At 37.7% G+C, this 14,834-nt stretch overlaps 1 protein-coding gene across 9 annotated transcripts in view; it reads right to left on the bottom strand.

Annotated features, from left to right (window-relative positions):
* PDE1C (phosphodiesterase 1C) overlaps positions 1-14,834 on the bottom strand; it is a 634,171-nt gene that overhangs the window by 108,314 nt on the left and 511,023 nt on the right. The window contains exon 18 of one of the 9 annotated variants that reach the window (XM_007981674.3): positions 8,401-9,523. The exons of the other annotated variants lie outside the window; for them this stretch is intronic. Within the exon in view, the coding sequence (XP_007979865.3) occupies positions 9,510-9,523 (14 nt within the window). The 3' untranslated portion in view covers positions 8,401-9,509. Of the gene's footprint in view, positions 1-8,400; positions 9,524-14,834 lie in introns of those variants that run through there. 9 annotated transcript variants of the gene reach the window in all.

The following is a 14,834-nucleotide window of genomic DNA, read 5'->3' as shown; positions in this document are numbered from 1 at the left end:
ACCAAGTAAGAGTACACACATGACAGTGCTTAGCAAACAGTGTCATACAGTATAATGTTTATTTGTTTTAGAAAGGTGTGTGTGAATGTGCATGTGCGCGCGTGTGTGTGTGTACATGTGTGCGTGTGTGTGTGTGTGTCTAAGTAGGTAATCTGTCATCTTTGGGAAATAAACACTTCAAGGTCAGGAATTACATTGCCCTTGACTCACAACATGTGGCTATTTAAGGAGTAAACAACCCAATCCGTCAGCTCGGGGCAGAAATGTCACCACTGCAGCTTGTGTGACTTGAGGTATCCTTTGACAAACGAATAGCTTTCAGATATTTCAAATTAATGTCCTTGTTTGGTTCAACTAAAGGGCAATGAATCCAATTCATCAAGAGTCTGGAGAAGAGGACAGTGATAGAAGTGACAACTAAGGCTGCCCACCTCAGGGTGACTGCACACCTAAGACTCGGGACTTCACAAAGTTAGTGCTGAAGCACAGTGATTTGCAGCTTAACCTCAAACAAATAATTTCCCTTCTGCAAAATGGGGTTAGCCTGGCCAAGCCTATGCCTGCTGGGGAAAGGGTGATTTAAGAGCCCTTGAGACCAAACATCATCATTATTAATGGTCTGGCAATAGCAATGTTATTATAGTACAACCAGATCCCACAGGGCAGAGGAGGATGCTGAAAAGCTGAGGTATGAATGTTTCTGTCAACTTATTGGCCACTTTCAACCTCTGTTTTCGCATATTGTAAATGACTGCCTTTCTGATACCCACAGACCTCTGATCATTATTGCTGAGCATATCTGCCAACATCTTCTTTGTGTTCCATTTGGGCTGGGGCGGAGGGCAACAAGCCATTGCCTGAAGCCTCAGAACAAATCATCACTTTTGTCCTTTACAGCTTTGAAGAGAGACAATCAATAAAAGTCCAAGTTTTGCTTCAGGCTATGGGATCACTGAAAGAGTCTGGAGGTCTTCAACACCTCCCCCCCACCACACCACACACACACCACCCTAAGAGTTATCAACCAAGAGTATATAAATTAGAGCTGCATACTCAGAGTATTTATTTTTTTTCCTCCACAATACAACCACTGTCAATACTAGGTTTGGTTTTGTGTAATTTGAATATGCCTGTTCATCAAAAAGAACAATGATTAAAAACAAGAGCTATTCAGAGATACAACACCACAAGCTATTTAAATGTGGCTTTCAAAATATTTGAATATGCTTTGAACTTGAATTGGGCATATGAATGAGGAGTTAAAAAAAAATGTTCACAACCTGTGGCCCAGATTTCTAGATATCTAGAAATCTCTCCAATGGACATATTCAGAAATGTGACAAAGCCTTATGCACAAACAGCTCCATTGCTGCTATTTACAACTGCAAAAAATAAAATAAAAGCATATAACTTAATTGCCCAACAGCAGAGGAGTGGTTAAGTAAATTGCGCTAGAGTCACAGAATAAAATATTATGCTGCTATTGAAATTATATTGATGGAGAGGTTAAAAAAACACTCACAAGAAAATGCTTAAAATCCAATGTTGTGTGAACAAACCATACTTCAAAATTAACTATACTATATGGCCTTAACTGTGTAAAAATGCACAGCAAAAGATCATAAGAAAATAAAGTATCTACAATGATTAATTGTTGGATGGGGTATCAAAAGTGATTTTAAGTTTCCTATTATACTGTCTACACTTTCCAAATTGAGTAAATTCTATTTTTACTTTAAGGAAAAAACATTAAAAATATGTTTCGGTGAATGGCAAGCATGGCTGCTTTGGAGGAACATCACACTCCCCTTCATCAGAGCAATACTACCATGCAAAACCGATACACCAGGAGGCCCTGACGAAGGGGCGGTATTTGTGTAATATGCAGTATCAACACTAGAGGGCTCTCTCTCTGGGGCCGGTTTGAAGGCATCAGGTTGGATGCCATACAGGATGTAAACCCGTTATATCCCCACAAACAGGAGTAATGAATGACTACAGAGTCCCTGAATGATGATGGCCCAACTTAAATTTTTAGACTTCATGATGATGCAAAAATGATACACACTCAGAAGAAACCGTATATAACCATTCTGTTTTTCACTTTCAGAACAGTATTCCATAAATTACATGAGCTATTCAACACTTCATTATAAAATAGGCTTTGTGTTAGGTGATTTTGTCCAACTCTGGGATGATGTAAGTGTTCTGAGCATGCTTAAGGCAGGATAGCCTAAGCTATGATGCAAACATAGCTGGTAGGTTAGGCATATTAAATGCATTTTCGACTTACGATTTTTTCAACCTACAAGGGGTTTACTGGGACGTGACCCCATGATAAGTCAAGAAACATCTGTATTCCCTAGTCAGACTCCTTATGTTCATGGCCGGAGCAGGAAAATATTGACAAGTATACCCCTTTCAAGAGTAGGAGAAAGAAAAAGTTTGCAATTCAGAAAGCTAGCATCACAGGCTGTAAAACCATAATATCATTGTACCCTGAAGAAAATTAAACATATGGAAGCCAGCTTAATTCCACGAATGCTGAGATTTCTTATGCCTCTGATAAGCTTCTGATAACACATTTGCTTCATCCCTCATAGTCAAAAAAGCTGAAATGAAACATGATATAGTCATACTCTGTGTACGTCTTACAGAGTGCAGGCAAAGGCACTTGGTGCCTGGGTATTATGAGGCGTTTCAGGGAATACAAAAGAGACAGATGGTTGACTGAGTTTGGACAGCCCTCTATCTGAGACAGAACACAGACAACAATGGGAAACATTCAAAGGAAGAAAAAATACAGACTTTTCATTTATCCAATTCCAATTAAGAGGTTAACTCATTGTTTTTATTTGGTAATCAGAAGAACATACAAGTACTTATGCATTACTAGATGCTGGGAGAAAATTATACATTGAAGGACTGTCAGGCTCATCTGTGCAATAAAGATTTACAATAAACACATCATACATTTTTCGGAGAACAGCTCAGTATACTCTTTTCTACATGAATCCTTATGATTTAATTTTGTATTTGGAGATATGATACTATGGCATTTGGATATGTTGTTTAAGCAGCATCTTAGGGAACGGAACACTCTTCCTTAGAATGGATGGCCATTCTTTTGCCCTGTGATGTACAAATGCAAATTACAACCTGCATTTTATCTGCCAGAAGTGTATTTCGCATCACGGAAGTACACTCTATCACTACCATGAAATCAAAACAAGTCCGTATTACCATCTTCCCTTTTGGAAGAGCATTCTCAGAACATATCCAGAAATCCCTTCCTTATTCCTCCACAGAATTGTTTATTCAGCTAGATATTGGTTGAGGTTTGGGTTTTGGTTCTGCTTGCCTCTCTCTTTTGAGTCTTGCTAAATGTTCTTGATATTAATCCAGATATTTCTCACAAATCCAGCTGAACAGCAGCAATATCTAAGGCTGAAGAGATGAGTTGAGTTTTCCATTCACATATGGCCAGTGCCCTCATCAGGAGAGAACTTACAGACTCAGGGTGATTGGGTCTCTTTAGGACACTATGCATTTAATGCATAGGGTGCTATGCATCCTAAAGAGAAAAACCCTGTGAGAGCAAAAGTTGTGCTCTACACTAAGGGAGGACAATAACAACATCATATTTGCCTCTAAGTGACTCACCTTGCTTTGGGTAATCGATTTCCCATAAAGATTTCCTTTTTTCCTGTTTCCTTTTCCCAAGCTGTTTCTGTCTTCCCATCTATCCCCAGTGACCTTTACACCCAAAACTTTCCCATATGAATTACATGGAACAAGGTGTTTTTATTTTTCCCATTATTTTGTGTTTGTACGTGCTAAAATGATACTGCAAGCAGAATGGGTTACCTGGGCAGAAGCAAAAGAAGGAATTTGTGAAGGGTAGAAAAATGGGAGGAAAAAAAAGGAAAACATAAAGGAAAGAGTTTGAAAAAGGGAAGACATTTGAATTAGATGGGGGGAATCTGGTTGTACAGTGGGCACAAGAGCTGACAAAAACCTAACCAAGCTCTACAAATGAAAATAGCAAATATATTTTTGAAAATTTTACAGCATATAAAATTGTATAAAAATATCAAAGCAAGAAAAAAGGAAATGTATACTCTATAGTTCTACCTCTAGAATCAGTTATTGGACGATACCTATGGCTGTAGGTTTTTCCTATCCATCTGTATATATTAATATAATATGTGACTATATTTCTGTACCATAACACATATACCCACTCAAAGACAAGGACAGTAGTACACAAATTCTACTCCAAGATAGATCATGAGAGGGAAGCAAAGACTATACAATGATGTGTCTCCAGGGCAATCTATTTAAAACCCATTCTATAGCCATTGGGTTTTAATGAGCTTTATTTTAAATGAATTACCCTGCACCATAAACTGACTGAGAAATGCTCCTGTAGGTTCAGAAGCCAGCACTCATGAAGAATACGTGGGTGAGGTTCAGGAATCACGGCTGAAGCTGACCAAAGCTGAGAGGATAGGTCTCCAGTTGGCACTGCCTCTGGCCTGCAACAGCCAGCATTCACCCCCCAAAGGGGAGGTCTCCTCAGGGGAGACTGAATGAGTGCCCTGAGCGAACTGAAAGGGCCCATACCCCACTCCCTGCTTCTCCTGGCTGAGCAGATGGCAGCCCAGGCTGGGTGCAAGTAGTTAGTGAAGCCAGCCATTGCCAGGGTTAATCCACTTCTGCTTGGGAATAGAAGCCAGAATAAACATGAATTCATGCCAAATATGTCTGGCAATATTTTCAAAAAAAATGAGCAGGGTGGGGGTATTGAAGAAAACAATCAGGAATTAATAGGGTTTAAACTTGACCATCATACATCTTTCAGTCCAGGTCATCCACTGCACAATCGTTCCTTGTTCAATATAAAAACAAGATGCTTTTTCAGTGGTGCAATTCTTGCTTAATTCAGACATTCCTGGAGAAGCAGCCAGTCTTTTTACAAATGTCCAAAGAGAACCTTTAGAGGCCTGCTTCCCATTTTTCTAATCTCCCTGGGAACATGTTCATGCTCAGATAAACTGTCTAATGTAAATGACTCTGGTAACATTCTAATTCTAGTGTCACCTCCGTGCCCACCAGTGTCTTTGGTGAGAGAGAGGAAACCTTAAAAACTAAAATCTGGCCTTGGCAGGTAATATGTCTCTTGATTCCCAGAGGGAGGTTTTATAGGAATATTGTCACTGCTCATTACAATTTTTTTCATTAAGTTCATTTTCTCAGTGATAATGAGGCCTTTAATCATGGATCACAGTTGATAAATTGTAAGTATTACTTTCCATTTGTTCGTGAATAAGATCCAATATAACATCGTTATTGCATCATTATGTTCTTTAACATCTAACTTTGCCACGGTGCGGTGCTGTACCAGATCACATTATTGGTGGAGCAGAACTATGCAGTGATTCCTCATGCTGTACATAGAGAATCTCCTGTTTGCTCTAGGTGGGTCTGTCTAAGGTTTTAAAGGTTTCCACTTGGATTCTCAGTAAATCCACTGATGTTTTATATAGATTGGTGTCATCTTCCCTTTTGGAAAGACATTCTCAGATAAATCCTATTTTATTGTTTTGTTTTGTTTGTTTTGTTTTGTTTTTTCTTAAGAGGCCACAGAGAAGTTTTATTTTAGTTTTTTCATAAATTTGGCTGACAATTTCTCCCAAATTACCTGCAATTTTCCATCTCTTATAATAAGCTATTTGTGTGAGTAGGGTATGCCTGCATATACTTAGAAGATAAGCCTTTAGCAGTGTACTTGGCATATAGGAGAAGCTGAATAAATTTTCAGGGAAATTTGAATTTTGTTTGCATTCACAAGTGGATAGTGGAATTCAGTTAGATGATTTCGAATGTGTTTCCTGAATGCTGACCATGTTCCAAGCACTGTGGTGGGCCAGCACTGCATCTCCTGTGGGGTGTGTGGGCATCTCAGAATCAGAACAAAGTTTCCAATTAGGAAAAACAAAATGTTGCCTGAATTCCCTAAATTCTCTTTATTTGGGATAGAACACTACATATACAGACTTCCAGTCTTAGAATCTTCCCTATTTCACTATGAGAAAACGATTTCATGCTTTGTTTCCTATTGTTTTTCCTAGGCTCCGTGGGGAATGTTACAAAGTAATTTCCATCATCAAAGCCTCTGCTTATAGGTTAAAAAAGAAGAAAATACATTATATTATCTATCTATCTATCTATCTATCTATCTATCTATCTATCTATCTATCTATCTAAGGAAAAGTGACCCATGAGAGAAGTGATATTAAAATAAACAGTATCCATACTTCCAAAATATGGATAACAAAAATTGGTCTCCGACTTTTGGATTACTGTTTCATATCCCATGATAACGTTGCTTTTTACTTTACACTTTTGTATCCAAAGGCATGGTTCCAAGTGGAAAATATAATACAATGGCTTAAATTCTACAAATGAATGAACATGTGCTCTAGGTTATTCTTTGGCTTTCAGATGTTTAGATATCATTTTACTGTTTAAGTGTATCAGATTCACAATGGGATCCTGTCAAATGTTTTCAGTAGTTTTTAAAAGCTCCAAAAATGAAATGGACAGTGGAAGAAAGTCCATTTGAATTTAATGGGTTAGAAACGGATCTCTTGCCAGTTGCCATGAACTAATAGGGCTCATAACCTAAGAAAGATTGGCACAAATAAAACATGGAACAAAGTCCTCCATAAGAATGGGTCATTATGCCACGGAAATGTACCATATTAACACAACTTAAATGTAGCGCTATTTGATGACATGGGGACCCAAATTCAAGGGCTAACTCAATTTGTCCCATTTTACCAAGGAACGTGTAGAGCACGTGGTTTTGTCTGTGTTAGGTCTGTCCCTATTGCTGTCCCCACATACTGGTCATTCTTAATTCAGGTGTGTAAGTCCTTGCTCTGTGTGTGTAAACCAGAGTAAGATGCCATAATCTGTGCAATAGAAAAATGTTTGTCCCAAATTGCTGCTCAACTTGAAGAAAGCTGTTTTAAGAGAATTAAAAGACCCCAGAAAATAAGCTAGAGCTTTGGAAATACTGCTCTTGCAGTCAGCACTGATGTGGAATAATTACTTTAATGCTTTATCAGCTCCAGTATCAATTCATAGCATCATATAATATAGCATTTTGTATTTTTAATAGATAAATTTGCATTTTTACTCAATATCCCTTCAAAAACTTTTTAAAGATTTAAAGCTAAGAGTGAGTTACATGGAGTTTTGTTTTACTTCACTGAGAGTTTTAGGTGAAGTTCTTTATGGAATGAAATTCTCTTTCCATTCTTTTTCAGCTGATTAATGACTTAAAGCAAATGAAAAACATTTCAATTTTTATTAGTGCTAGAAAAAATGGCTATAATCCTGTTTCTTTTTCAAATGTTGTTTCTTGTTGCTTGTTAGATTATAAAATGGAAGCTGTAGACTTTCTATTTTGACTGGCCAAAAAGCTCCACATACAAAAATACAGAATATAAATGAGGTAAAAGGTCCAGGTTCCAAGGTCAAAATACTCTTTGTTATATTTAATTTCAATACAAAATCATACCACCTCTAAGCACATCGTTTGCAAACCGATGTCCCATGGATTGAATGCAGTTCACAGGCAGGTTTCATTTGATTAGCACAGTATAAGTTTTTGAGTTGTCAATATGTAAAAATTTGGAGAGAGCTTATATCAAATCCTAGGTATCTAGGACCCCCATCCCCACACAGCTCAAATTCAGTAGCTGACTACCAACTACCCTGTTTTGACAGTACCCACCCTCCCCAATTTCTCTCAGTCCCCATTGCTGCTTCTTCTCTTACTGATACAAAGGCCCTCCATGAATTGCCATTTACCACAATGACTGTGATATTACATGGCTTGCTTTATTCATTTACGTGACCTGCTAGACCCCTGAAGTCATTTGAATTTGTGGCCACGTTATGTGGTGAGGTCATTGTTATGAACACAGGGAGCACAACAGAAAAATCTAAGTGTTTCTCCAAGGCAAAATGTAAAGTTGACAGAAGAAATCTGTTCAAACATCAGCATGCTGTTGTGTATTCTCTACTACAAAGTTCTTCAAATCTTTCTGTTGGGGAACATTTTGGCAAGGCAAAGGTCCTGGAAGACCACATACAGTCTCTTTCTTTCTGCCTGAAAAAATGCCAATATTTCATCTTAGTAATAAAAGGATGTTTAAATGTCTGTTCTCGTGCTTTTTCATGTATAAATTAAATCTGTAGTGGGGAATACACTTAAACCTATTGCCTAGCTCTCTTTCTTTCTAGTACTAATCCCCACTTTATCACCAGCATATTCATGTGCTTTACTCTTGAGAAGGACACAGAGATTCCTTTGTGACCAACAACCACATTTTAAGAATCACTTTTATCTAAATCACATCAGACTCATAAAATCACACTTTACTGGCACTCCCTTAGATCCCACCTGTAATTTGATCTCAAGGGGGCTGCAATGTTATTCTCTTTCCATGCTACATCTACTATTCTTATTTTTGATTCATGCTATTAATCCACTTCTATCTTGCATTTTTAAAAACTCACTAAAATGCAAAGAATTATCTGCTATATCTCCCTGATACTAATTCCCTTAGCACTTTACTGAATAAAAAGAAGAGTGATGAAGTGAAACTACAGATATCCAAAAGAAGATGGCCAGTCAGTGGTAAAAATTTCAGTAACCACTTAGTTATGGATGCTACCAGTGAAAACAATGGGTTCCCACTCAACAGTATGGTCATCAGCTAAACATTCAGGTTTATACTAATGAATGAACAGATGCAATAAATTAGCCATCAAATAAAGATTCCTATGGAATAATCTTTTTTTTTAGAAAACAAACAGAATTCTGTATTATACAAATGGGAAAGAAAGCATAAGAACAATTTTAGGTCTGAAAGGAAACTGGAGAAAACAAATGTTCCTGACAGGAAAGGAACCAGAGACTGGAATCATCATCTTTGCTGTGATGAATGTCAGCATGGTGGTATCGTCAGTAGCCAGTGCAAAAATGACAACATTTAAAGTAATGGCATTGACAGTCATAAAATGGCAATTACTGTGTGTGTGGCTTTTTTCAGGCCTCTCCCAGCATATCCAGGATGTCCATTTTCATCAGGCCAGACAGGTGCCTTGAAAGCCAGGTCATTAGCAAAGGATTTTGAGGATGTCCCTTCATGTTTTGTTTCTGTTTGAGTAAAAATCTCAAGTTGTTTGGTTTGCTCAGGGGAATGTCCCCCAGAGTTCTAAGACCTCAAACCAACCCCCAAAGAGTCATCCCCTGGGAGGAGATGGTGTGAAAGAAGGCCAAGGGTCGGGGGTGGGGACTTGTGTGTGAAAGTTGTACACCTTCTCCAGATATGGGTCTTTGTGGAAGAAGGAGAAGAAGGAGAATGAAGAAGCTCAGCTAGAATGATGCAAGACATTGGCAGCCTCTTTTATTGTCTATGAGGTCTTTTTTACTCTTCTGAATCTGAAAAAAAGAAAAAGAAAAAGAAAAGTGTCAATGCTGCCTTTCCCCCCCACCTCCACCCTCCAAGTCTGAGGAGAAGAAAATCTAGGGGACAAAAAAAATGTGAGAACCAATTAAACATTTACATACTAGTCATCGCTATGTCCCTTGTAACAAGATTTGTTCTATCCATAAGGGGAAAATCTCATTGCAAAACTGTAATATCAGTACATTTGAAATCTTAATAGTTGCTATAAACTAGATTAGCAAACATTTGGTCATGCAATAGGGATAGTAAGCCACCTTCTTTTGCAATGGAGATGACGGTTTTGTTGCCAGATCTGGTCAATCTGTCTCAAGGGTCAGTGGGATTGGAAATCAGATTCATCTAATCCCACCTGTTTTCATATCAAAAGCAATGTGCCTCTCTCAGAATTCTTGCCCCATCTTCAGAAGTTTCCCAGAGACATTTAAAGCAAGATGTATCCTAGCCCAAATCATTGTGCAGATGGGTAAATCACCTGAGTTCTCCACTGGACTCAGAGCAAGGGGGTGGAGGAAGATGACAAAGATGGAAACAGGACTAAGTTAATGAAAATAGATAATATTGCATTTTTTTCAACTGGTATGCTCTACCCCATGTAACTTCAAAGGTCTTAGGCAGAATTTAAAACAACAGCCACAACAAAACCACCATATTATTTCTTCCAATTGGGATTGCATGCTCTGCAAGTCATCATGCCTTATAGTTAGAAAGTGTTCCCTCCTATGCAGGGCTCCAGTGGGCTTGGACTTTAAGAAGGGTAACACCATTATCTACAGAGATGTTAGAAGCCTTTACAGGACAAGGAAAGTTTTCCATTCAACTTTAAAGACTAAGATACTCCCCTAAGATTTAGGTGAATTTAGCAGAAAACTCATTGGGAGATAAGAGAACTCCTTCTGATCTATTGTAATTACAGTCAATTCTCAATTTTCCAAGGGCCATTGATCCAAGCTTCCTGCTGTTCCTCTAACTTTATTATGTTCTTGATTGTTCATTGTGTTTACCCTCCATTAACACCTTCAGCTATTTGAGAGAAATAACAGACAAAAGTGAGGCTTCAGACCAATCACTTTACTCCAATACAAGCACTGATAAACTTGCCAGTGAGAGAAGGAGGTGAAACAAAAGCTGAAATCAAGGATGAGAAATTTCCCATTGATGCTGATAGTCTATGCACAGTTTGGTCCACATGGGAATTGCAATGGACTTTGACCTTAGTATTCTGACCCTGCCATTATGAAGTTGGGATCCTATGGTATGAGGCTTCTTTTAGAGAGTCATCATAATACTAACCACCTTCAGAGATGTTCCCGACCCTCAAATGTAAAGCCCAATTTTGTTAGGATGACAGAAGATTGGGTTTGATTTTTTAATAACAGACCCATTGGTTGGAAGGAAGCTAGAGACAGATAGCTGGGGACAACTGATAAGGACCACTATTTAACTCAGTGAGCCCCACCTAGCCAACAAGGAGAGTGATGCACCTCCTGCAGACTGGGTTAGCAGAGACCCACAGGCCAGACTGCGGGGTCCCAGAGATGGAAAGAGGTCTATCTAGGGTCTTAATGAAATCCAAAGGCTGTTAAAAGGAGATATTCCTCCATTTCTAATCACTGCTTATGGGTGAGATGGTGGAGTGTTCCATCTGGCTGTGGATCTCCATCCTCCCCTCCAGCTTTGGGTCAAAGGGTGAAGGGAAAGGGTGAATAAAAGAAGTTTGTGTGTTTAAGCTCTGCCTGTGTTCATTGTCATTAAATACAACCAGCAATAAAAGAACAAGAAGCATGTGTTCTATAGCTGGGTCTGTGACCTGCTGACCTGTGTGATCATTCCTGGCCTTCCCAAACATATGCCCTCTAAAAGTAACTTCCGTGTGTGAATTTCTTAAGGCACTTAAGAAATACCCTAAGGTCCTATGTCATAGCTATCTGCAAAATAATGTTCCAACCCAGACTGCTGACTCTTTGAGAACAGGGAAAATACCTGTTTATAACACTTCTTGCATGTAGTGCAATGCCTGGCACATAGTATATGCTCAACAATTTTTTTTTAATGAAAAAGAAGAGAATTGAATAAGCATAAGGCAGATGGGACTGATAAGGTTTGGTGATGAATAGGTTTCCCTCCACCTGTTTTCTAGTTTTGACTTTCACAGCATGAAACGAAAATTTAAAAGAAAATAATAAACACCCAAATTATATATTTTATTCAATAGTAAGGTATGATATATCAAAATATTTACATTCCCTACAAAGAAGCCCAATTATGGATGGCTTTCTATGGAGCTAATCTCACAGAGAAGGAACACCTGCTATCCAGGCAGCTTTGACATGGTTTGTAAATCAGGCCTGGTCCTCTTTTCACTCCACATCCTGTCTTTCATTGTGTTTTGGTTTTATGTATTTGCTTTCAATATCAACTGAAATTAAGTAAGCATCAGCAAGATTACAAAGTATATGAAGGACCCTGAAGACAAAGCGTTAATAGGTCACTCTGTGTGTAACTGGGATGCATGACTTTTTGAAGGCCACAAAAAGTAGTTAAATCCTTCCACTTTTTAAAGAGTGACTGATGAATTGAAATGGGAACTTTCTTGCCACATCTTGGAATAATTCAGGAAAATATATTTAAGTGCCTGTCCCTTTACCCAAGACTTTTTATATCTCACAAGGTAAAGCTGTGAGGACTTTAAATCCTGAAGTGCAAATACATGGTATATGAATTCATGGAAATGTATTTAGTCTATGGGAGTATACAATCATGTTTCAGCAACTTCATTTAGAAAATTGGGAGATGGACTTAAAACAATGTGGCCTTATTTATGGTACCATGCTACTCCCACAGGTAAGTGCAGATGCTGGATATAGGTCTTAAAACCATGTGATTTAAAGATAATTGGTTTTAGAAGAAGATTGAAGTTCAAGTTAATGTGACTTGATTCTAAAAATGTGTTTATCCATTATAATGTTTATTCCTGGATCACAAATGGAGTGTCAATGAGGCAGCCCTCATTATAATTTGTCACTGGGCTTAAAAAATATTTTAAATGTATTTCTCTTCCATTTTTCTTGGATTTGATGTTTTTACAGCCTGATTCAACTATAACCTAAACTCAAAAAAGTAAGCTGACTTGGCTGAAGAGAGAGCTGGGATTCAAAACCAGATTTTCAGGTCCTAGGAACTCTGTACCATAGCTGCCTCCCTATGGAGTCGACTTTCTACAAAAACAGCAAAGTGGTACAGCACACACCTGACAAGTTATAAAACTCTAAATAGAAAAAAAAAATGAAGAATAAGTGTAGAAAAACCAAAACCAATTTTAAATGTCATGTAAGACTTCTATTGGGCATATGAATAGGTCCTTTTTTTTTTTTTTTTTTTTTAATAAGAAGAAAACATTAAGAAAAAACAATTTTAGAGTTATCTGTTAGGCTTTATCCAGATATGGATTTAATTGTCCTAGGTCACAAGTACATGACAGCTATTTTAAAGGGTTATTTTCAACATGTGCCTGCTTTCTCCTTGCCCTAAACAATAGAGCATATGATTATAATAGGATTATTCTAAATGAATTTTCACCACAAATAATATCCATGCAAAGCTCTGCTAAGACAAAATCCTCTCATCATGTATTATTCCAGCACAGAAAAATAAAACAGAAGGACAGATAGACAGACACATAGATAGATAGACAGACAGACAGATAGATAGATAGACAGATAGATAGATAGATAGATAGATAGATACATACATACATACATACATACATACATACATAGACAGACAGATGACATTTGTGGGAATGTAACTTCTTAAAACCTTGCCTATGTCATTAACTCCTAAAATTTACCCATTTGATCCAAACACACAGAATAAGAACAGTACAAGAAGGGAACGGTTAGGTTAGTGCAAAAGTAATTGCGGTCTTTACCATTACTTTCAAAGGCAAAAACCACATCTACTTTGCAGCAACCTAATAGTTCTTAAGTCCAACCCTTTCCCTCTTTGTCTTTCCTTTTGCTCCATTACATCTGTGCTACCACTGAAAATAACAATGATGTTAAACTCTTCCTCTCTACCCTTGTTGCTTTCTCTCTTTCATTTGGCATGGTCTTTCTTTCCAAACATAAAATATGTGAACAATTGTCTCTGTTCTTCTGTCCCACACTGCCCAAGGTATCTTACTGCTATCATGCTCTGTTTTAAGAATGTAGCACATTAACACAAAGAAAATGATTAAAACACTGAACTCTCTAAATGCCCCCAAGGCCTGGCCCACTTTTAGCAGACAAGTAAAAGTCACGCATCAGTAACTCCTACAACTTCTCTGATGGTAAGTCAACATCCCTGATTCACAGAGGTGCAGGTGAGGGTACAGGTAAGCACCCATGTCTGTGCAAAAGAGTTCTGTTTCTGATCAGTCTTTGAATCTGTGAAGTCAGGAGGCAGCCGAAGATCATAAAGAAAGTCCTTCAGATCAAGAAAGTGAGGCTTGGATTTTAGACCTGAAACATTCTGACTACTCTTCACGTTTTTCTCAATTTTATTCATTCAGGAAAAGCAGAAAAGATTCTAAATGAATGAGAAAAACAAACAAACGAACATTTTCTCAGGTTTTCACTATGGCTCCAGGGCATAGAATAAAAATAGCATATATTGTAGGGGGCTAATACTTAAGAAACGTAGATCTCGTCACTCAGAGAGCAGGGTGCCCGTCAGTGGAGAATGCTAAGAAAAAATGCAAAGGGGGGAAGCTTGAATACTTGCTGAATATTGCATTTTAATAGCTTTTTTGAGCATGTGGGTGTCTAGACAAGAAATGACATTACCAATGTAGACAATGTTAGGTTCTGCCTTTGGCACATATTTACTTCAAAGGTACCTGTTATTTTAAATAATTTTTATAATGTTAATAGAGTTTCTTTTGGCAAATGTATTGTTACTTGTGTTTCTCAAATCCCTTGCACAGAATCTGACAAAATATCATTTTTCTAGGAGAAAGTATTTATTTCATGATTACTAAGTTTTATTTTAAACATCAGTATTAACAAAAAAAGAAAAATCACACCTTGCCCAGTAGTTACAAAATTCTAATTCCCTCTGTCAAACCAGATTCCTTTACAAATACGGTGGTATATTAATAGTTCCACAGAGTATCTAGAAGACAGAGTGAAAAAATGAAAGCTTATGTAGCAATAACTGCAAGGAAAAAGTTGTTCAGAAAGTCTAATTTTATCATTAACAAAGAGTTCATTATATACTTTTATTTGACATTTCTAATATGTA

Source organism: Chlorocebus sabaeus, chromosome 21, assembly GCF_047675955.1.
Source record: "Chlorocebus sabaeus isolate Y175 chromosome 21, mChlSab1.0.hap1, whole genome shotgun sequence".
NCBI classification, from domain to species: domain Eukaryota; kingdom Metazoa; phylum Chordata; class Mammalia; order Primates; family Cercopithecidae; genus Chlorocebus; species Chlorocebus sabaeus.
The sequence above is the reverse complement of the archived record's forward strand: the minus strand, read 5'-3'. Positions and strand labels throughout refer to the sequence as shown.